Consider the following 24,438-nt stretch of genomic DNA (forward strand, 5'->3'; position numbering starts at 1 on the left):
AAATAACTAAATAACTAAATAACTAAATAACTAAATAACTAAATAACTAAATAACTAAGTAACTAAATAACTAAATAACTAAATAACTAAATAACTAAATAACTAAATAACTAAATAACTAAATAACTAAATAACTAAACAACTAAATAACCAACTAATTATGAGACTGCCTAGCCTTACAAGATCACAGACTACTCTACCTTGTTAGTGCTCATGATTTGAACTGTCTCAGAGATGCGTCACAAGTAATCATGATCGGTTTTATTATGATAACACAAGAATCAAGGAAATTAAGGGAAACAGAATGGACCACAAGGCCTCCGAGACCTTAACCAAAGCAAAGAGCGTAGACAACAGTAGTCATAGTTGACGTTTAAGATTAGCTTTACTGAAGCCAAAAGAGAAGATCATTTTGCAAATATCTAGATCTCTCACTTAATATAGCAAACCATTTATATCCTAAAACTATAAAATAATAAAGCAGCAACTCAAGATATTTTCAACCATCGATTGAATATGCACATCGATCGATCGAATGTAAGACATTTAGCTGCGGATTTTCTTTAAAAAACCCAATATCTTTCAGAGAACATAATAAATTTGTTTCCACCTTTTGCCTTTAATATTTGTATTAAATATTTTCCATATTAATCTCAACTCAAATTCACGTTTTCTTTGTAATCCATTAATAATTTGTTTTTTTTTCGCTTCTCCCTCTAAAGGGGCTAATATTATAAATCTCAACGGTGCTACTATGCAAATTAATCCCAAAATGAAAAAAAAGATATAAAAAAAATATCTTGACCCATTTGCTTTGCCAAGTGGAAAAAAGAGAACCATCACGGTTAATCAAAAATTCCATTTCAAGTATGGTAACTGCAATGATTGCCTGGTTGCCTACATTTGCGAATAATAAATACGTTAACCAAAAAAAAAAAAGAAAGAAAACTGTAGTATATAAACAGGCTTTAACTATAAATGAAAAGTAAAGTAGACAAAAGAATGTAAGAGAAAACTTGACTATTCATGGTTTATGGTTTTAGTTCAAAAAAAAAATAATAATAATAAAAATAAACATAAAATTTAATCAAGAAAGAAGTATGGGAAAAGACCGCGTATTGAAAAAGAAACAAATATATAAAAAAAATTCTTTGTTTGTCTTTTTTTTTTTTTGTCGTGAAGCAGCGCACAACTTGTTATATCAATTGTCAATGTTGACATTTTGTTTGTCATTGGCATCCCAACGCATTAAAATGTTTTCTTTTATTTTTTTGGTTAAGACATTTTTCTCACGTTTAAGTTTGTTCGATAATTTGATCAAGAGTATGAATGTTGTTGTTGGTGAGGAGAAATCGTCCTCATCGCAATGTTGTCTTATAAAAGCGAAAACCTATACAAATATTTATTTAATGTTGGCCTTTAAAATTAAAAATCAGTTCGTTATACCACTTTGTCAATAAGTCATTTAGAGAAGGAGGCGGAAAATTAAAGAGGTGTATATAGGCGCCATCATGCCATTCACCAGCACTTTCATTTAACGAAAATAATTTCTTTTCATTAAACATGACGCATTCATTAAACTAAAATGTGAAAAGTAAAGAAACGAAAAAAAACTTTTATTTAATAGTTGTGACCAAAGGAAACATCATTATCATCATCATCGTCATTTACATTTTCATTATAATTTCTATGAAATAGAAGAAAAAAATGAACAATTTTGCAAATAATGATGATGATGACACTGCCGCTGATAATGATGATGAATGTTTGTTCCATCGTCGTCATCATTATCATTATACACCAGGGAGACATGAATCGTACCAATGAGCCAACCAAACAAATTTCAACTATGTATAGTGCACAGTGGGTTATGGAATAGAAATTGCTGAGATTTTAAACAAATCCGAAGCCAAGCAGTAAATTTTGTTTTAAAAATTCGGCTCTAGGACCCAATAGTTAAGTCTCTATATGTTTTAAATGTTCGAAAGTGAAAACATTTCCCTTTTTACCCCACTGTACAATAACAAATACAACAACAAAATAAGAAATATCATCATCATCAGCACAACAACCAAGGCGCTTGATTAAAATGTCAAACGTTAGAAATATTTGAAAAATTTCTCTTGTTGTAGTTGGTAGTTTTGTGTTTATTTAAAAAAAAAAACCTTTTTTTGAACATTGTATGAACGTGTACGTAAGTATTTTTATATGCCTGGGGAAAGATCCATTTTTAGTATCCCACAAAAAAAAAATGTACGCAAAAATGTCAAATATGTTTTTTTGTAATTGTGATAAGAGGTCGCGTATTTAAATGTCACTGGGTTGGCAGGAGAGACAGACAAACACTAAGACAAACGGTCGGACGGACAGACAGACAGAAAGACCGACAAACAAACTCACTATAGAACCCTTGAGATTTTTATGTATTTATAGCTCTTCTGCTCATTTTTTCAGTTGTTGTTTTGTCCACTGTTGATTTCTATTTTATGTCCTTTTCTTCTGAGTATTTTTTTTTTATTTTGGTTGAAAAGTTAATGGCTTTACAAGTAAAACATATTGTATAGTTTTTTATTTCCGCTTTTTATGACAATTTAAGTATTGCAGATTGCTACATGTCAGCAGATGTGTTTGTGTTGTTTGTGTGTGTATGCTCTTTTGTTATTACAAAAATATTTGATCCCCATTAAAATCTTTTATGTATTTGAGGATTTTTGATGCAAAGACATAATTAGGACTTGACAGTAAGTGCTATTTGCTTAACAGTCATGAAATACTGCATTAATAAAATTTTTCAATAAATTTGTTTTAATTTAATAAGGACTATGGTGTATGATGGATGATACAAGTAAGAGGTACACAGTGCAAAGAAAAAAATCTATGATACATTTTTCTTTCTCTTTCTTAAGTGAGAACATGGAAACCGCAAAAAACAAACATACTTATAGAGTAAACTATAGTTCAAGCTCCAAAGTAAATTATAGTTCAGAACTATAGGACTATAGTCTAATACTGCCTACAGTATTCACTGTGGTCTTGACTTGACTATAGTCTTGACTGTAGAATTGACTATAGTCTTGACTATAGACTTGACTATAGTCTTGACTATAGTCTTGACTATAGTCTTGACTATAGTCTTCACTGTAGACCATAATATTGACGTTAGACATAACTATATTCTTGACTACAGATTAGACTATATACTTGACTATATGCTTGACTATAGACTTGACTATAGTCTTGACTATAGTCTTGAGTGTAGACTTGACAATAGTTTTTACTAAAGATTTGACTATAGTCTTGACTATAAACTAGACTATAGACTTGACTATAGACTTGACTATAGACTCGACTATCGACTTGACTATAAACTTGACTATAGTCTTGACTATAGACTTAACTATAGTCTTGACTATAGACTTGACTATAGTCTTGATTATAGACTTGACTACATTCTTGACTATAGACTTGACTATAATCTTGACTGTAGACTTTGCTATAGTCTTGACTATAGTCTTGTCTATAGACTTGACTATAGACTTGACGATAGTCTTCACTATACACCTGACTATAGTCTTGACTATAGACTGACTATAGTATTGACTATTGGCTGACTATAGTCTTGACTATAGACTAGAATATAGTTTAGAATGTAGACAATATAATATCTTATAATTCAGATTAAAGTCTAGACTATATTCCTGAACTACTAAAGTCCTGACTATAGACTAAGCTATGATTCAGACTATAGACTATAGTCTAGATTATATACTTGTCTATTGACTGGACTGTAGTACATACTGCAACTATTATAACTAGAGTATACAATAGTAAAGACTATAGACTATGCTACAATCTAGACTATAACACAGACTATTAACTAGTCAATAGCCATTTCTATAAAATAGATTATAGTCCTTACTATAGATTAGACTATAATTCGATCTGTAAGCTGGACTATCCACTAAACTAAATACTTCGCTATATTTCGTAGTATAAACTGGGATAATGTCCATACTACACTAGATCCCAGACTACAGTTAAGAACATAGACAATATTCTTTACTACAGACATGACTATAGACTAGAGTCTAGTCTATATTCAAGACTATAGTCTAGTCACTAGACTATAGACTTAACTATAGACTATAAACTTGACTATAGTCTTCACTATAGACTTGACTATATACTAAAAACTTGACTATAGTGTTGACTATAAACTAGACTATAGACTTGACTATAGACTTGACTATAGACTTGACTATAGACTTGACTATCGACTTGACTATAGTCTTGACTATAAACTTGACTATAGACTTGATTATAGTCTTGACTATAGACTTAACTATTGTCTTGACTATAGACTTAACTATTGTCTTAACTATAGACTTGATTATAGTCTTGACTATAGACTTGACTATAGTTTTGACTATAGACTTAACTATAGTCTTGACTATAGACTTAACTGTAGTCTTGACTATAGATTTGACTATAGTCTTGACTATAGACTTAACTATACACTAGATCCCAGACTACAGTTAAGAACATAGACTAGCAAATAGTATAGTAGTATGGTAGAGAAAAGACTATGGGCTTGGCTATAGTTCAGTCTATAGTCTGGTCTATAATATAGACTGTAGTCTGGACTAGTCTAAAGTATACTATAGTCCAGACTACATTCTATACTAAAGTGCAGACTATAGACTGGACTATAGTCCAGACTTTAGACTAGACTATAGTCCAGAATATGAACTAAACTTTAAACTAAACTACAGTTCACACTTAAGGCAAAACTTAACACTAGGCAATAGTCCAAAATAGACAAAAGTCTAGACAAAAGTCCAAATGAGAATTTTAAGTTTACATCTATTATACTTACAAATAACAACACTTCATTTTTCATCTTAGTCACATAACTTGTAGTTAAATTACCTAAAAATAAAATTAAAATAAATTTAATTTTAATACTTTTATGCAACAAAAGAATAGGGGAAAATAAATTTTATTATTTTATTTCCCAATAAAACCATTCATTATAGAAAAAAAACTTTTTTAAAATAAATTAATTTTTACAACACATATGTAAACTTAATGACTATTATGGTAAATTGTTAAATTTTAATTATTATATATATACCCCAAAAATATGCTACTTATTTTTTATTTATGGTCCTGTAACATATTGTCAGTCTCTAAAGTTTCCTTGTTTGCATATTCAATATAATAGAAAAACCTACATTACCACAAGAACCTTTTTTTAGAAACTTTAAAATTCCCTAAAACTAAAAAATAAACCAAATACATATAAATCTAGTTTCCATTTTTTTACCCTAGAGTATATGCTACAATTTTTTGTAAATATTTTACAAATAAAGTATGCTAAACTTTTTATACTAAAACACTAGCACAGACATTAACCCGAAAAAACATACTCCATTTGTTATGTACATATTTAACTAAATACTTTAGCATACTTTAGGGGATTTTTCTATTAATTTATATGAAATATATAAGATATAAGAATATTTTATTTCAATATTTCTACATTAAAGTGTCATTAATTTATACAAAAGTAAAATATTTGAAAGGTTTAATAAATAAAATAACCCCAAAAATAAAAGAAATTTCAAACAAACAGACAACAGTGACACAAATGTTTGTGTTAAACCACAGGCACTTCTGCAGTTGAAAGAAGACAACAAACATTAAAATTATGAGACCAACCAACACATATGTGAACAATTTTACTTTTATTTGTGTTCTTAAAGTGCCATTTATGAAAACATTTGCTGCTGCTGAAACATGCTCCTGTTGCCTGTTTTTATTGTTGTCAACAATATTGCAGAACATGTTAAACATTATGCTACTCCTTCTTCTACCAACAAGTAAAAAAGAAAACAGCTGCAAATACAATATAAATATATTACTGTTGATAGTATGTAATATCAGTAGCACTTTTACTGCTACCAACTCTACATATATACTGCAGCACTTGATATGATTGTTAAAAAATGTTTATGATAATGAGTGTCAGGGTTTACCTACAAAACTATTTTCACAAAAATATGCAATTGTAAAGAATTTTTAAGTACAATTTGTTGGAAATTGTTATAATAATTGATTCATGGTTTTGTTTTTTTTGTTTTTTTTTTTTTTTAAATACGTGTTCTTTTTTGTTATTGTATTAAAAAAGTAGTTTAATTAAAATTTTTAACAAATTATAAAAATTAAGTACTTTTGAATATCAATTGTCCAATTCATAATCGATGTTGTACGGTGGTATTGTAGTATGTCGTAATTTTTTTATTATTTTTGTTTCAAAAAAGTTTATTTGAAAAATTTTGATATGCCTAGTCTACAGTATTATTTACAGTCCATAGTATATAATCTAATCTATGCTTAGTCTGTAGTATAGTCTATAGTCTAGTCTATAGTCTAGCCCATAGTCTAGTCCATAGTCAAGTCTATAGTCTAGTCTATAGTTTATTCTATAGTCTAGTCTATAGTCTAGTCTATAGTCTAGTCTATAGTCTAGTCTATAGTCTAGTCTATAGTCTAGTCTATAGTCTAGTCTATAGTCTAGTCTATAGTCTAGTCTATAGTCTATTCTATTGTCTAGCCTATAGTGTAGTCTATAGTCTAGTCTATAGTCTAGTCTATAGTCTAGTCTATAGTCTAGTCTATAGTCTAGTCTATAGTCTAGTCTATAGTCTAGTCTATAGTCTAGTCTATAGTCTAGTCTATAGTCTAGTCTATAGTCTAGTCTATAGTCTAGTCTATAGTCTAGTCTATAGTCTAGTCTATAGTCTAGTCTATAGTCTAGTCTATAGTCTAGTCTATAGTCTAGTCTATAGTCTAGTCTATAGTCTAGTCTATAGTCTAGTCTATAGTCTAGTCTATAGTCTAGTCTATAGTCTAGTCTATAGTCTAGTCTATAGTCTAGTCTATAGTCTATTCTATAGTCTAGTCTATAGTCTAGTCTATAGTCTAGTCTATAGTCTAGTCTATAGTCTAGTCTATAGTCTAGTCTATAGTCTAGTCTATAGTCTAGTCTATAGTCTAGTCTATAGTCTAGTCTATAGTCTAGTCTATAGTCTAGTCTATAGTCTAGTCTATAGTCTAGTCAATAGTCTAGTCTATAGTCTAGTCTATAGTCTAGTCTATAGTCTATTCTATAGTGTAGTCTATAGTCTATTCTATAGTGTAGTCTATAGTCTAGACTGTAGTCTAGTCTATAGTCTAGCCTATAGTCTAGTCTATAGTCTAGCCTATAGTCTAGTCTATAGTCTAGTCTATAGTCTAGTCTATAGTCTAGTCCATAGTCTAGTCTATAGTCTAGTCCATAGTCTAGTCTATAGTCTAGTCTATAGTCTATTCTATAGTGTAGTCTATAGTCTAGTCTATAGTCTAGTCTATAGTCTAGTCTATAGTCTAGTCTATAGTCTAGTCTATAGTCTAGTCTATAGTCTAGTCTATAGTCTAGTCTATAGTCTAGTCTATAGTCTAGTCTATAGTCTAGTCTATAGTCTAGTCTATAGTCTAGTCTATAGTCTAGTCTATAGTCTAGTCTATAGTCTAGTCTATAGTCTAGTCTATAGTCTAGTCTATAGTCTAGTCTATAGTCTAGTCTATAGTCTAGTCTATAGTCTAGTCTATAGTCTAATCTATAGTCTAGTCTATTGTCTAGTCTATTGTCTAGTCTATAGTCTAGTCTATAGTCTAGTCTATAGTCTAGTCTATAATCTAGTCCATAGTCTAGTCTATAGTCTAGTCTATAGTCTAGTCTATAGTCTAGTCTATAGTCTAGTCTATAGTCTAGTCTATAGTCTAGTCTATAGTCTAGTCTATAGTCTAGTCTATAGTCTAGTCTATAGTCTAGTCTATAGTCTAGTCTATAGTCTAGTCTATAGTCTAGTCTATAGTCTAGTCTATAGTCTAGTCTATAGTCTAGTCTATAGTCTAGTCTATAGTCTAGTCTATAGTCTAGTCTATAGTCTAGTCTATAGTCTAGCCTATAGTCTAGTCTATAGTCTAGCCTATAGTCTAGTCTATAGTCTAGTCTATAGTCTAGTCTATAGACTAATCTATAGTCTAGCCTATAGTCTAGTCTATAGTCTAGTCTATAGTCTAGTCTATAGTCTAGTCTATAGTCTAGTCTATAGTCTAGTCTATAGTCTAGTCTATAGTCTAGTCTATAGTCTAGTCTATAGTCTAGTCTATAGTCTAGTCTATAGTCTAGTCTATAGTCTAGTCTATAGTCTAGTCTATAGTCTAGTCTATAGTCTAGTCTATAGTCTAGTCTATAGTCTAGTCTATAGTCTAGTCTATAGTCTAGTCCATAGTCTAGTCTATAGTCTAGTCTATAGTCTAGCCTATAGTCCAGTCTATAGTCTAGTCTATTGTCTAGTCTATAGTCTAGTCTATAGTCTAGTCTATAGTCTAGTCTATAATCTAGTCTATAGTCTAGTCTATAGTCTAGTCTATAGACTAGTCTATAGTCTAGTCTATAGTCTAGTCTATAGTCTAGTCTATAGTATAGTCTGTAGTCTAGTAAATTGGTTAGCCTACAGTCATGTATATAGTCTAATTTATAGTACATTATATAGACTACAGTTCATTCTACAGTCTCGGCTATATTTCAGTCCAGACCAGAAGTTAGACTACAAACATCAAAGTAATACGTCAGGACCTTACGCAGATTTTGGTTGTGCCACACAGTGCTAATAAAAATATTTACCGATATTCAAGATGTAAATCGAATCGACTTAAATTTTGTTTAAAAATACTAAAAAGAAAGTTCGTCTCTGAAAAAATTTCAGTAATACATTCTATTCTTTCTACGTTCACAAATATTTATTTCGCAAACAATGTTTTTGAACATTACATTACTCTGTCAACAGAAATTTGATTTTGAACATTATTGAATTTTATTTTAACTCGATTTCTATACATTTTCAATTAGTTATTCCATTAGCAGCAATCACCTGTTAAATCATATTTTCAAAAAATACATAGAAATAGAATTATCAAATAAATTCCCTAGTAAATACAAATACAATAATCTATCAATGTCTAAAATCAATACACATGTATTTTAAATGTATTTTACAATAAATACGGATGTGACAAATAAAAATACTTCTGCATAAAAAAAGATACTATATAATAGCGATCTATAAATCAAACAATGCGTATAAATCTAAATAATATTTTAGGAATTTTGTAATGGTAGTAAAGTATTGTTGTTGTCTATTATCAAATATACGGATGAGTGGAATTATTAGCATGGAGCTTACAAAAGTTTGTTATAACATAAAGTTTAAGGATTACATGCCACTTTTAAAGAAAATATTAGGACTAAGCTTAAAATTCTTTAGCAGTCATATAATTGTGCAGAACAAATAGTTTGCACCCTAATAGCTACATATATTCCTATATGTCTGAACATTTTCGAACACTTTGTTGAACTATTTACAAATGTATGGGAAAAATTATATTGAATATAGACAGTGCATTCACTGCAAACGAAAATGCATACAACAGTGCATACATAGACAATCAAATAAATTTGTGAACACACACACACAAATTGCATAAATTTTAGACAAGAATTGTATAAAAAATCATTTCCTTTTGCACCTTAAATGTAGTGAAAAATAATGAAACCCCTGCAACTCGTGGAGACCGACTCAAAGTTCTGGTTATATAAACTAATAAAGAGAATACCCTAAATCCTTCTAAACTGCTAGGGATTACCTTTAATATTGTTAAGCTATTTATATGAACAAATATATATGTATATACGAAATATGAGCATGTACCTATCAGAAAACTGGTATATATCTATGAAAATGTCATACAAAGAGAGAAAAAGGGGATAAATACAAGAAAATTTCTTGATGCATAAAATAAAGAAATAAAAGAAATTTACTTCTTCACTTATACACACACTTATACAATAATACAATGCAAAACAATACAAAACGCTTGATTATCTGCAATTCCAGTGTCTGACTTATGAAGGTGTGTTGTGCGTGCATTTTCGCATTCTTCTTTATCTGAATAAATTTTATGCTCAAGTATGTCGAACAGCATGTGAATGTTCCATATGTATGCATTCGGGGAGAGTTTGTGAAAGAATTTTACAAGGATTCGTATGACACCAGTACTGTTTTGTAGCTGCAGTTTGTAATACTATCTACAACAATGCAGTTCCAAGTAGGAGGTGTTAAACTAAAATATTTTAGGAAGACAACAATTGTCTATGCAAACCTAATACATAGAAAAATACAAAAAAAAGAACAATACACAAATCTTTGTAATAGACTAGACTATAGATTAGACTATAGACTAGACTATAGACTAGACTATAGACTAGACTATAGACTAGACTATAGACTAGACTATAGACTAGACTATAGACTAGACTATAGACTAGACTATAGACTAGACTATAGACTAGACTATAGACTAGACTATAGACTAGACTATAGACTAGACTATAGACTAGACTATAGACTAGACTATAGACTAGACTATAGACTAGATTATAGACTAGACTATAGACTAGACTATAGACTAGATTATAGACTAGATTATAGACTAGACTATAGACTAGACTATAGACTAGATTATAGACTAGACTATAGACTAGACTATAGACTAGACTATAGACTAGACTATAGACTAGACTATAGACTAGACTATAGACTAGACTATAGACTAGACTATATACTAGACTATAGACTACTAGACTATAGACTAGACTATAGACTAGACTATAGACTAGACTATAGACTAGACTATATACTAGACTATAGACTAAACTATAGACTAGACTATAGACTAGACTATAGACTAGACTATAGACTAGACTATAGACTAGACTATAGACTAGACTATAGACTAGACTATAGACTAGACTATAGACTAGACTATAGACTAGACTATAGACTAGACTATAGACTAGACTATAGACTAGACTATAGACTAGACTATAGACTAGACTATAGACTAGACTATAGACTAGACTATAGACCAGACTATAGACTAGACTATAGACTAGACTATAGACTAGACTATAGACTAGACTATAGACTAGACTATAGACTAGACTATAGACTAGACTATAGACTAGACTATAGACTAGACTATAGACTAGACTATATACTAGACTATAGACTAAACTATAGACTAGACTATAGACTAGACTATAGACTAGACTATAGACTAGACTATAGACTAGACTATAGACTAGACTATAGACTAGACTATAGACTAGACTATAGACTAGACTATAGACTAGACTATAGACTAGACTATAGACTAGACTATATACTAGACTATAGACTAAACTATAGACTAGACTATAGACTAGACTATAGACTAGACTATAGACTAGACTATAGACTAGACTATAGACTAGACTATAGACTAGACTATAGACTAGACTATAGACTAGACTATAGACTAGACTATAGACTAGACTATAGACTAGACTATAGACTAGACTATAGACTAGACTATAGACTAGACTATAGACTAGACTATAGACTAGACTATAGACTAGACTATAGACCAAACTATAGACTAGACTATAGACTAGACTATAGACTAGACTATAGACTAGACTATAGACTAGACTATAGACTAGACTATAGACTAGACTATAGACTAGACTATAGACTAGACTATAGACTAGACTATAGACTAGACTATAGACTAGACTATAGACTAGACTATAGACTAGACTATAGACTAGACTATAGACTAGACTATAGACTAGACTATAGACTAGACTATAGACTAGACTATAGACTAGACTATAGACTAGACTATAGACTAGACTATAGACTAGACTATAGACTAGACTATAGACTAGACTATAGACTAGACTATAGACTAGACTATAGACTAGACTATAGACTAGACTATAGACTAGACTATAGACTAGACTATAGACTAGACTATAGACTAGACTATAGACTAGACTATAGACTAGACTATAGACTAGACTATAGACTAGACTATAGACTAGACTATAGACTAGACTATAGACTAGACTATAGACTAGACTATAGACTAGACTATAGACTAGACTATAGACTAGACTATAGACTAGACTATAGACTAGACTATAGACTAGACTATAGACTAGACTATAGACTAGACTATAGACTAGACTATAGACTAGACTATAGACTAGACTATAGACTAGATTATAGACTAGACTATAGACTAGACTATAGACTAGATTATAGACTAGACTATAGACTAGACTATAGACTAGACTATAGACTAGACTATAGACTAGACTATAGACTAGACTATATACTAGACTATAGGCTAGACTATAGACTAGACTATAGACTAGACTATAGACTAGACTATATACTAGACTATAGACTAAACTATAGACTAGACTATAGACTAGACTATAGACTAGACTATAGACTAGACTATAGACTAGACTATAGACTAGACTATAGACTAGACTATAGACTAGACTATAGACTAGACTATAGACTAGACTATAGACTAGACTATAGACTAGACTATAGACTAGACTATAGACTAGACTATAGACTAGACTATAGACTAGACTATAGACTAGACTATAGACTAGACTATAGACTAGACTATAGACTAGACTATAGACTAGACTATAGACTAGACTATAGACTAGACTATAGACTAGACTATAGACTAGACTATAGACTAGACTATAGACTAGACTATAGACTAGACTATAGACTAGACTATAGACTAGACTATAGACTGGACTATAGACTAGACTATAGACTAGACTATAGACTAGACTATAGACTGAACTATAATCTAGATTATTGACTAGACTACAGACTAGACAACATACAAGGCTATAGACAAGACTTTAAACTGTAGGCAAGACTATACACTAGACTGTAGGGTAGACTGAAGACTAGACTATAAGCACTTCTAATTTGGTGTATTGGGTTCAGATTAACATGCCATACATTATAACCAATTTAGAGGCACACAATACCCAAATAAAATTTCTATAGAACATTATTGGATTTTTGCAAAAAAAAAAAAAAAAAACAACTAAGTTTTTTCATTTATTTGACAACATACAATTTGACTTTAGAAACGAACCATGTTACACATGACATGAGCAACGGCCAATTTGAAGATATGTATGAGTTGTTAAATATATGTCATATTTTAGAGCTATGTTCTTAATTTATGCACAAAATTTAAGAAATAAAGAATTAAGAAGTTTTACAATATTTTAGTCAAAGTATAACATGTAGTCCAACTCTCACATATAGGAAATTACTCTCTCACACCTACGAGTGCCGTGTAAAATCGACTCTCTTGTGAGAAATTAAAACTTGTCAAAACATTCAAATGTTTAACTTACTTTTTTGACCACTTTTAAGGATCGAATGCGTAATTGCAGTTATCCACAAAAAAACTGCAATTTTTTTAAATAGTTTTAATGCACTTTTCATTTAAAATTTTGTTTAATTTTTATGATCTGGAAAAATTTTTTTTTATTAATTTATTGACATTTCATTTTTGTTGTTGTTGAATCTTGTTTTACAAACAGAGTTTCAATTTTTGGTATTGAAAATTAAAACAAATTTAAAATTGTAATTTTTTATAAAACTCTGTGTGTTTAGAATGCACCAATACAAATACATTTTTGTTACTAACACATATTTAGAGTTAGGTACTATTTCAAAGAGTCGGACTACTTGCTATACTTCGATTTTAGTGTTGTTAAAAAATGTTTGGAGGGATTTTTTGTTTACGGATTTGATAGCTTAGGTACTAGTAACTCGATACGAGATGAAAATAAATAACAATATACTTACAACCTACATAAATGACAAGAGTTGTTGATGTATTCCTATTATAAATCATACAATATGGAAAAATTACCTGAAATTAGAGAAAAAGAAGAGAAAAAGTTTGATTAACAACATTGTGTTATATGAGAAAAATGTTAAACAGGAAAACGAAATAATAAATTACTTCAATCTTAGGTTAATAAATAGAATGCTGATTAAAGGTACTCGAAAGAAAATATAAATAAAAAACATAAGAAAAAATTTTAAAAACTACATATTAACTTTTCCCAACCCAGTGTTAGTTACCCTTAAAAACTCTTATCATCTTTCTTAAATACTAAAAAATTCTGCAGCAACAACAAAAAATATAATTATTATTTCATATACAACTCATAATTACTCTTTTATTTTGGCAGTTTCTCATATTTTCAAAATTTAATTTCAAGGATTAAAAACAAAGAAAAACAAATAAATAAATAAACTGAAAGAATTTTGTTCAACATTTTAGCAAACAATTCCACCAAAAATTAGTTGCAACAAAGTTGTTGCTGATAAAATAGCATTACAAAAAAAAAAAAAAGCTAAAAGTTTATTTGAAAAAATGTAATAATAAGCAAGAGAAACTTTAATATTTCCGTTTATTTATACTTAAATATTTATTATTAAACGAAATAGTTTTGTGTATTTTAGCAAAACAGTGCTTCCTGTTTTACTTAGTTTCTGCTGCCATTTTAGAAAGGGATCCTTATAACTGTGCTGCTGCTGCGAAGACACCAACGGGGATGTTAAACATGTACTACTTATAAATAAACAGTACCATTTTATTTTTTTTTTTCTTCATGTTTGCAGCAACAAAAGTTGCAAAAGTTTTATATAATTATTTTGTTTTTCTATAAATTTCTTTTTTGTGAATATTTAAGTTAGTTTTCTTTGCCATCCAGAAATGTTTGGTGGACTAATTTGTTTTAGGATTTTTTTCACACCAAATTTTTTTGAAAAAGTAATAAAATGTGAAAATGTCTTGTCTTGTCTTATTTATGCGTTAATAATTTACATATTTAAGAGTCTGAACACTATAGTAAAGTATAACATATTTAAATTTTTATTACTTTTTAGAAACAATTTTTGCAAAAAGAGAACCATACAATTTTAAATAAATGAGCTAAAACAGGAAATTAAAGTAGAAGAACAGAAATAAAACAACACTAGAACAGAACTATAACTGAAGTAGAACAGGACTAGAACAGAACTATAAGTGAAGTAGAACAGAACTAGAACAGAACTAGAATAGAACTAGAACAAAACTAGAACAGAACTAGAACAGAACTAGAGCAGAACTAGAACAGAACTAGAACAGAACTAGAACAGAACTAGAACAGAACTAGAACAGAACTAGAACAGAACTAGAACAGAACTAGAACAGAACTAGAACAGAACTAGAACAGAACTAGAACAGAACTAGAACAGAACTAGAACAGAACTAGAACAGAACTAGAACAGAACTAGAACAGAACTAGAACATAACTAGAACAGAACTATAAGAGAACTTGAACGTTTAAAAAAATTGTATACAGCCATATCAATTTAGTCATTGTATTTCACATATAATGACTATTATCCTTTTTACACAAAGAAATAGCAACAAGATCCTCAATAATAATTACAGTGAAGTATGTCGTAATTAAAAATTGTTATTTGGATTTAAGCGGCAACGATGGAAGAAGAAAGTAATAAGCCAAGAAAAAACCTCTCCCATTTAACGCAACCATGAATGTAGTTGTGATATACGAAAAACATACTCTTCATCCTTTACTTGTTAAAATCTAAAAAAATAAGGCTGATAAAAGGAGAGATATTAGGCCAGATCTAATCACAAGTTTTTCCTACTGCTATACAAAAGACATATTAATGTTTCAATATAAGGATGAGGTAGGAAGGTTTGTGTGAGTGTACGCGTGCTGGTATCCTTACATGAATTTTGATTTATGGCTTAGAGTCACAATATAATTTGGCTGCCAACAATATGATGAAGTAAGTTTCCTTTTTTCCTCGAAAAGTAACAAAAACCAACTTCAGTATATTTGAGAAATTTTTTTCAACTTGTTCTTTTAGTGTTCGTCATTGTTAAGTGTTAGTTTGGTGTGTGCTGATTTTTCTCCTATTTTTTCTATTACTAAGTTTTGCAAATATCCAACGCAAAGACTTCAACTAGGACATCATGAGAATTCTCCTCTAGTATTTCCATCATGGCAACAAAAACAAAAGCACAACGCAAGTAAGAATTTTTAGAATATTTCTATACTAAAATAAAGAAAAAAAAAATAACAAGACAAGAAATAGAGTGAAAAAAGGCATTCGTGCGAAAAATTACTTGTTTCTGGTAAACCATAAATATTTTGACTAAAATATCAAGTGGAACCCCACACTCCAGTCCAAAAAAGAAAAATATACAGACAAAATTCAACACATTCTAACAAACACCAGCATTTCCGTTTCCTGCAAAGTTTAAGTGTTTGCCTGTTTGTGTTTGTGCTTTAAAGAATTCTTGTAGTGTATATTTACTGCTGAGGGCGGCTAAGTATTATGATTGTATCCTTATGTAAAATATGAAACTCGTGGATATTCTTAATAATTAGAGGAATTTCAACACAAAATTGTGTCTTCTTTTTAACAACTAACGAACAGCCATTAAAACCAGCCAACAACGAAAAAGAACTATCAACAATGTTAGACAACTTATAATAAACAGTCCAACATCAACAACATAAATATCAAGACCAAAAAAAACAATGACCTAAAATATAAAAAGACGCCATTATCCAGGCTTAACTAGCACCAGTTATAGTTATTATTTGGTTGACATGAATGTTGGTTACATGCATAGGAAAAGGGAGAGAACCAATTTAAATTAGATTCGATCTGAACTGACCTAGAACTGAACTAGAACTGAACTAGAACTGAACTAGAACTGAACTAGAACTGAACTAGAACTGAACTAGAACTGAACTAGAACTGAACTAGAACTGAACTAGAACTGAACTAGAACTGAACTAGAACTGAACTAGAACTGAACTAGAACTGAACTAAAACTGAACTAAAACTGAACTAGAACTGAACTAGAACTGAACTAGAACTGAACTAGAACTGAACTAGAACTGAACTAGAACTAGAACTGAACTGGAACTGAACTAGAACTAGAACTGAACTTTAACTGAACTAGAACTGAACTAGAACTGAACTAGAACTGAACTAGAACTGAACTAGAACTGAACTAGAACTGAACTAGAACTGAACTAGAAACAGACAAAATTCAACACATTCTAACAAACACCAGCATTTCCGTTTCCTGCAAAGTTTAAGTGTTTGGCCTGTTTGTGTTTGTGCTTTAAAGAATTCTTGTAGTGTATATTTACTGCTGAGGGCGGCTAAGTATTATGATTGTATCCTTATGTAAAATATGAAACTCGTGGATATTCTTAATAATTAGAGGAATTTCAACACAAAATTGTGTCTTCTTTTTAACAACTAACGAACAGCCATTAAAACCAGCCAACAACGAAAAAGAACTATCAACAATGTTAGACAACTTATAATAAACAGTCCAACATCAACAACATAAATATCAAGACAAAAAAAACAATGACCTAAAATATAAAAAGACGCCATTATCCAGGCTTAACTAGCACCAGTTATAGTTATTATTTGGTTGACATGAATGTTGTTACATGCATAGGAAAAGGGAGAGAGAACCAATTTAAATTAGATTCGATCTGAACTGACCTAGAACTGAACTAGAACTGAACTAGAACTGAACTAGAACTGAACTAGAACTGAACTAGAACTGAACTAGAACTGAACTAGAACTGAACTAGAACTGAACTAGAACTGAACTAGAACTGAACTAGAACTGAACTAGAACTGAACTAGAACTGAACTAAAACTGAACTAAAACTGAACTAGAACTGAACTAGAACTGAACTAGAACTGAACTAGAACTGAACTAGAACTGAACTAGAACTAGAACTGAACTGGAACTGAACTAGAACTAGAACTGAACTTTAACTGAACTAGAACTGAACTAGAACTGAACTAGAACTGAACTAGAACTGAACTAGAACTGAACTAGAACTGAACTAGAACTGAACTAGAACTGAACTAGAACTGAACTAGAACTGAACTAGAACTGAACTAGAACTGAACTAGAACTGAACTAGAACTAGAACTGAACTAGAACTAGAACTGAACTAGAACTGAACTAGAACTGAACTAGAACTGAACTAGAACTGAACTAGAACTGAACTAGAACTGAACTAGAACTGAACTAGAACTGAACTAGAACTGAACTAGAACTGAAGTAGAACTGAACTAGAACTGAACTAGAACTGAACTAGAACTGAACTAGAACTGAACTAGAACTGAACTAGAACTGAACTAGAACTGAACTAGAACTGAACTAGAACTGAACTAGAACTGAACTAGAACTGAACTAGAACTGAACTAGAACTGAACTAGAACTGAACTAGAACTGAACTAGAACTGAACTAGAACTGAACTAGAACTGAACCAGAACTGAACTAGAACTGAACTAGAACTGAACTAGAACTGAACTAGAACTGAACTAGAACTGAACTAGAAACTGAACTAGAACTGAACTAGAACTGAACTAGAACTGAACTAGAACTGAACTAGAACTGAACTAGAACTGAACTAGAACTGAACTAGAACTGAACTAGAACTGAACTAGAACTGAACTAGAACTGAACTAGAACTGAACCAGAACTAGAACTAGAACTGAACCAGAACTAGAACTGAACTAGAACTGAACTAGAACTGAACTAGAACTGAACTAGAACTGAACTAGAACTGAACTAGAACTGAACTAGAACTGAACTAGAACTGAACTAGAACTGAACTAGAACTGAACTAGAACTGAACTAGAACTGAACTAGAACTGAACTAGAACTGAACTAGAACTGAACTAGAACTGAACTAGAACTGAACTAGAACTGAACTAGAACTGCACTAGAACTGAACTAAAACTGAACTAGAACTAGAAAAAGTTATTAAACATTTTTCCAGAAAACGAACGAGAAAATAAAGTATAAACCTTTCTTCTTTTCATAGCTTTTAATAACAGCAATAATGACAAAAACAGAGTTTATAATTTATAAAGATTTTCACATCTATAAAGTGAGAAAGAATTTTTTTTTATAATTTTCCTTTCCATTGTAATAATAATATCATCTTAATTTGTCTTTTTTGTTCTTATTTATCACATCTCTTTTTTTTTTGTAAACAGCAGGAAAGCTGATTGTTTTTCTCGTATTGTTTCCAAAGGCTCAGTTTCAAATCCTTTTACGTTCTTTAATTTTTATCGCTCTTTTATCTTTTATTATGCTCGGTATAGTCTATATATTAAAAAATATGTATGTATGTTCATTTATTAATGTTGTGTTGCTGTAATTTCATTAATTTTTCATTGTTTACATTAATTGCGTTATCCCCTTGTTTGCAGTGTGCGGAGGAAGAATATCAAAATACAGGGAGTTAAATTTTTCATGTACTAACAGCCTAAATGTATACTGTAATTAATGTTCTATACTTATATGTATGTATGTGTTTGTTTTTTATTCTACCAACTAAATACAGACACGCATTTAGATTCTTACTGGTTAGTGTATCCGCCCTAAACATTTAACATTGAATGTGAAAACTGGCTAAAAAGCATGAAAATTATATTTGAATTAACAGCGACGACAATGACAATAACAAGTATAAAAAATGCTGTTTATTGTTGCTGTTGTGTTGTTAATTGTTATGTCGTCGTCGTAGTTATTGTCGCCATCGCCACCAAACTACAAAAATAAAGTTACAGCTTAATGCTGTTGTATGTTAAATAAATTTTATTCGTTTTGTTTCTTTTTATAAAAAAAAAAATATTTAATGAGATCCTGTTAAAAATGAGATAGACAAAATGTTTGTAATGTTGTAATAATGTAAATGTTTTGGTAAATGTGATTTTATTTAAAAAATGTATGTCTACTTTAAGGCATTTTACGCATTAACTTCAATCTTTATTTGAATTTGCATAAATTAGCATAATCGCTTAACAAGAAAATTAAATTAATATAAAAAACAATGAACTTGTTAACAAGACATAAACGAAATATAGAAACACTTTCTGTCTCAAGTGTAAAGTAGAAAAAACTCAGATTTGACCTAGAACAGAACTAGATTAGAACCAGAACAGAACTAGATTAGAACCAGAACAAAACAAAACAGAAACAGAACTAAAACAGAACTAAAACAGAAAACAGAACTAAAACAGAACTAGAACAGAACTAGAACAGAACAGAACTAAAACAGAACTAGAACAGAACTAGAACAGAACTAGAACAGAACTAGAACAGAACTAGAACAGAACTAGAACAGAACTAGAAGAGAACTAGAACAGAACTAGAACAGAACTAGAACAGAACTAGAACAGAACTAGAACAAAACTAGAACAGAACTAGAACAGAACTAGAACAGAACTAGAACAGAACTAGAACAGAACTAGAACAGAACTAGAACAGAACTAGAACAGAACTAGAACAGAACTAGAACAGAACTAGAACAGAACTAGAACATATCTAGAACAGAACTAGAACAGAACTAGAACAGAACTAGAACAGAACTAGAACAGAACTAGAACAGAACTAAAACAGAACTAGAACAGAACTAGAACAGAACTAGAACAGAACTAGAACAGAACTAGAACAGAACTAGAACAGAACTAGAACAGAACTAGAACAGAACTAGATCAGAACTAGAACAGAACTAGAACAGAACTAGAACAGAACTAGAACAGAACTAGAACAGAACTAGAACAGAACTAGAACAGAACAGAACTAGAACAGAACTAGAACAGAACAGAACTAGAACAGAACTAGAACAGAACTAGAACAGAACTAGAACATAACTAGAACAGAACTAGAACAGAACTAGAACAGAACTAGAACAGAACTAGAACAGAACTAGAACAGAACTAGAACAGAACTAGAACAGAACTAGAACAGAACTAGAACAGAACTAGAACAGAACTAGAACAGAACTAGAACAGAACTAGAACAGAACTAGAACAGAACTAGAACAGAACTAGAACAGAACTAGAACAGAACTAGAACAGAACTAGAACAGAACTAGAACAGAACTAGAACAGAACTAGAACAGAACTAGAACAGAACTAGACAGAAACTAGAACAGAACTAGAACAGAACTAGAACAGAACTAGAACAGAACTAGAACAGAACTAGAACAGAACTAGAACAGAACTAGAACAACTAGAAACAGAACTAGAACAGAACTAGAACAGAACTAGAACAGAACTAGAACAGAACTAGAACAGAACTAGAACAGAACTAGAACAGAACTAGAACAGAACTAGAACAGAACTAGAACATAACTAGAAACATAAACTAGAACAGAACTAGAACAGAACTAGAACAGAACTAGAACAGAACTAGAACAAACTAAACAGAACTAGAACAGACTAGAACAGAACTAGAACAGAACTAGAACAGAACTAGAACAGAACTAGAACAGAACTAGAACAGAACTAGAACAGAACTAGAACAGAACTAGAACAGAACTAGAACAGAACTAGAACAGAACTAGAACAGAACTAGAACAGAACTAGAACAGAACTGAAACAGAACTAGAACAGAACTAGAACAGAACTAGAACAGAACTAGAACAGAACTAGAACAGAACTAGAACAGAACTAGAACAGAACTAGAACAGAACTAGAACAGAACTAGAACAGAACTAGAACAGAACTAGAACAGAACTAGAACAGAACTAGAACAGAACAAGAACAGAACTAGAACAGAACTAGAACAGAACTAGAGCAGAACTAGAACAGAACTAAAACAGAACTAGAACAGAACTAGAACAGATCTAGAACAGAACTAGATCAGAACTAGAACAGAACTAGAACAGAACTAGAACAGAACTAGAACAGAACTAGAACAAAACTAGAACAGAACTAGAACAGAACTAGAACAGAACTAGAACAGAACTAGAACAGAACTAGAACAGAACTAGAACAGAACTAGAACAGAACTAGAACAGAACTAGAACAGAACTAGAACAGAACTAGAACAGAACTAGAACAGAACTAGAAACAGACTAGAAAACAGAACTAGAACAGAACTAGAACAGAACTAGAACAGAACTAGAACAGAACTAGAACATAACTAGAACAGAACTAGAACAGAACTAGAACAGAACTAGAACAGAACTAGAACAGAACTAGAACAGAACTAGAACAGAACTAGAGCAGAACTAGAACTGAACTTAATAAGGAATTACAAATATCTACCACACTTAAGTACAGCACCAAAAAGTTATAATATAAATGATCCATTCATACTTATTTATATTTTCCTTTCATTCATCTGTGTGAAAATTAAAACAAATAATTATTGTATTTGACAGATTCCTTTTAAAACGTGAGCTCATTTTCTGAATTGTGTGTGGAGCATAAAATTAATTGTAATTTTAATGAATTGATTAGTCGACGGCTTATTTGAATGAAATGGAAATTAAAAAGTTTTAATGCTATTTGCTGTTTTGCTACGCCCATTTTGTGTGGACAACAAAATAATGATTTCATTTATATCTGTGTTATGAGTCAACTGGAATTTTCTCTGAGGAGACATTTTTTAAAGATATTTATTTGACACATTAAACTATAAAGAAATTAATGTAGAATCTATTTGGAAACAATTATTATAAAAAATTAGAAATTTACAGAATTTTTAAAATGCCTTTTCTATAGAAAAAAAGTACTTGGTCTAGGTATATCTTCTACATTGTCCACTAATAAATAATTTCCATTGCAAATAAGATTAATGGTAACTTTAAAATATGCAAAACTAATGTAATTTATTGTACAACCCCCAAAAGTAGATTGTAATTTCTAAATAATTAATAATTATTTACATGTGCAATAGGAATACTGTAAATTATATACAATGATTTCGTTGTTGTTCAATTATAACAACAAATATAAGCTATTTATATATATTATTTTACAAAAATTTTTTGCCAAAAATATAACACACATATGCTTCATAATTATATTTGTTTAATTACAATTGTTATTGGTTTTTAGTTTGAATTTAATTTTATTTCAATTTAATTTGGTATGCAGAGAATTTGGAGAATTCTCTTGACCATATTGAGATGTTATTTTAATAATAAATATTATTTTTTTAATCTTGTATCAAGATATTTACGTTTGAATGACTTATTTGAAATATAATCAAAAACTAGTTTTATGTTAAATTCAATTCTAAACATTATTGGCATTTCAAAGATATTTAGTGGTAGTATTTGCATAAAACTATTAAAGATGCTGATAAGCTTATATTAGAACTAGCATACCCTGGGTGCTTCGCTGCTCTAACTATGCTCAATGAATATTTTAGAAAATTAAAAAAGTACAATTTATGAGATAATAAGTACTAAAAAGGACCGTGTATGTTTAATAATCATGTGTTTTCAGTTCATATTAAAGAACATACATAGAGTATCATTTGAAGGAAGAAAAAGTACCAATACGATTTTCATCCTATATAGGCCTTAGTACTCGAATTCCAAAATAATATACCAAAAGCTCATTTTGTGTGAGTAAATAAACTACTTTTTGAAATTTTATAAAAGTTGGCTCAATGAGTTTGAATAAAATTAAATTTCCCGTTTTACCCATTTTTGGTACTTTTTTACGCAGTGAAATAGCAAAAATTTTATTACAATTAATATTACAGAGTTAGTCCGTAATTTAATATGAATAATTCAATAAACCGAGAAAGTTTTCTTAATGTGCTAAAAAAAACTACCATAAATACAGTTTTCTCCCTTTTACACCCAAAAAGGACTGAATTTTAAAAAAGTACGAAACAGGTGTCTCATGATTTTGAGAGATGTATCCAAAATATTTATAAAAATTTGATTATGTTAATTAGTTTAAAAGTTATAAAGGGCTAAAAAAGGTACCAAAATCACCTTTTTTACACATTTTTACCCTTCAAAAGTACGACTTTCAAATAAGTACTAGACCATCTGCTCATTTTAAGAGTCGATACAGGTGCATTAAAATTTTTTCTTGTATTACTAATATTATGTAAGATAATTAAGAAAACCTGTTTTACCCGTTTTTTCCCCCATTTTCCTCGTAAATGTGCAAGTTTCCAAAAATCCCTCCTTAGTGGATCTACATAACCAAAAAAAACATTTACTGTCAAAATTTCATAATTCTAGGTTCAGCCGCTTGGGCTGTGCGATGATGAATCAGTCAGTCAGTAACGCTACTCTTTTATATATATAGATAAAGCAGATTGTTAAACAAAACAAAAACAAAACTAGAACAAATCTGAAACATAACTAGAACAGAACTAAAACAAAACTAGAACAGAAGTAGAACATAACTAGAACAGAACTAAAACAAAACTAAAACAGAACTAGAACATAACCAGAACAGAACTAGAACAGAACTAGAACAGAACTAGAACAGAACTAGAACAGAACTAGAACAGAACTAGAACAGAACTAGAACAGAACT

The 24,438-nt window shown here is 30.4% G+C and overlaps 1 protein-coding gene across 2 annotated transcripts in view; it reads right to left on the reverse strand.

Moving 5' to 3' along the window:
• Positions 1 to 4,783: 4,783 nt before the first annotated feature.
• LOC111683356 overlaps positions 4,784 to 24,438 on the reverse strand; it is a 99,078-nt gene continuing 79,423 nt past the window's right edge. The window contains exon 3 of one of the 2 annotated variants that reach the window (XM_046949295.1): positions 4,784 to 4,929. In XM_046949295.1, coding sequence (XP_046805251.1) covers positions 4,921 to 4,929 — 9 coding nt within the window. In that variant the 3' untranslated portion in view covers positions 4,784 to 4,920. Of the gene's footprint in view, positions 4,930 to 13,775; positions 13,924 to 24,438 lie in introns of those variants that run through there. The other variant, XM_046949291.1, reaches the window with a different exon arrangement.

The sequence above is a fragment of the Lucilia cuprina genome, chromosome 4 (genome assembly GCF_022045245.1).
Source record: "Lucilia cuprina isolate Lc7/37 chromosome 4, ASM2204524v1, whole genome shotgun sequence".
NCBI classification, from domain to species: Eukaryota; Metazoa; Arthropoda; class Insecta; order Diptera; family Calliphoridae; genus Lucilia; species Lucilia cuprina.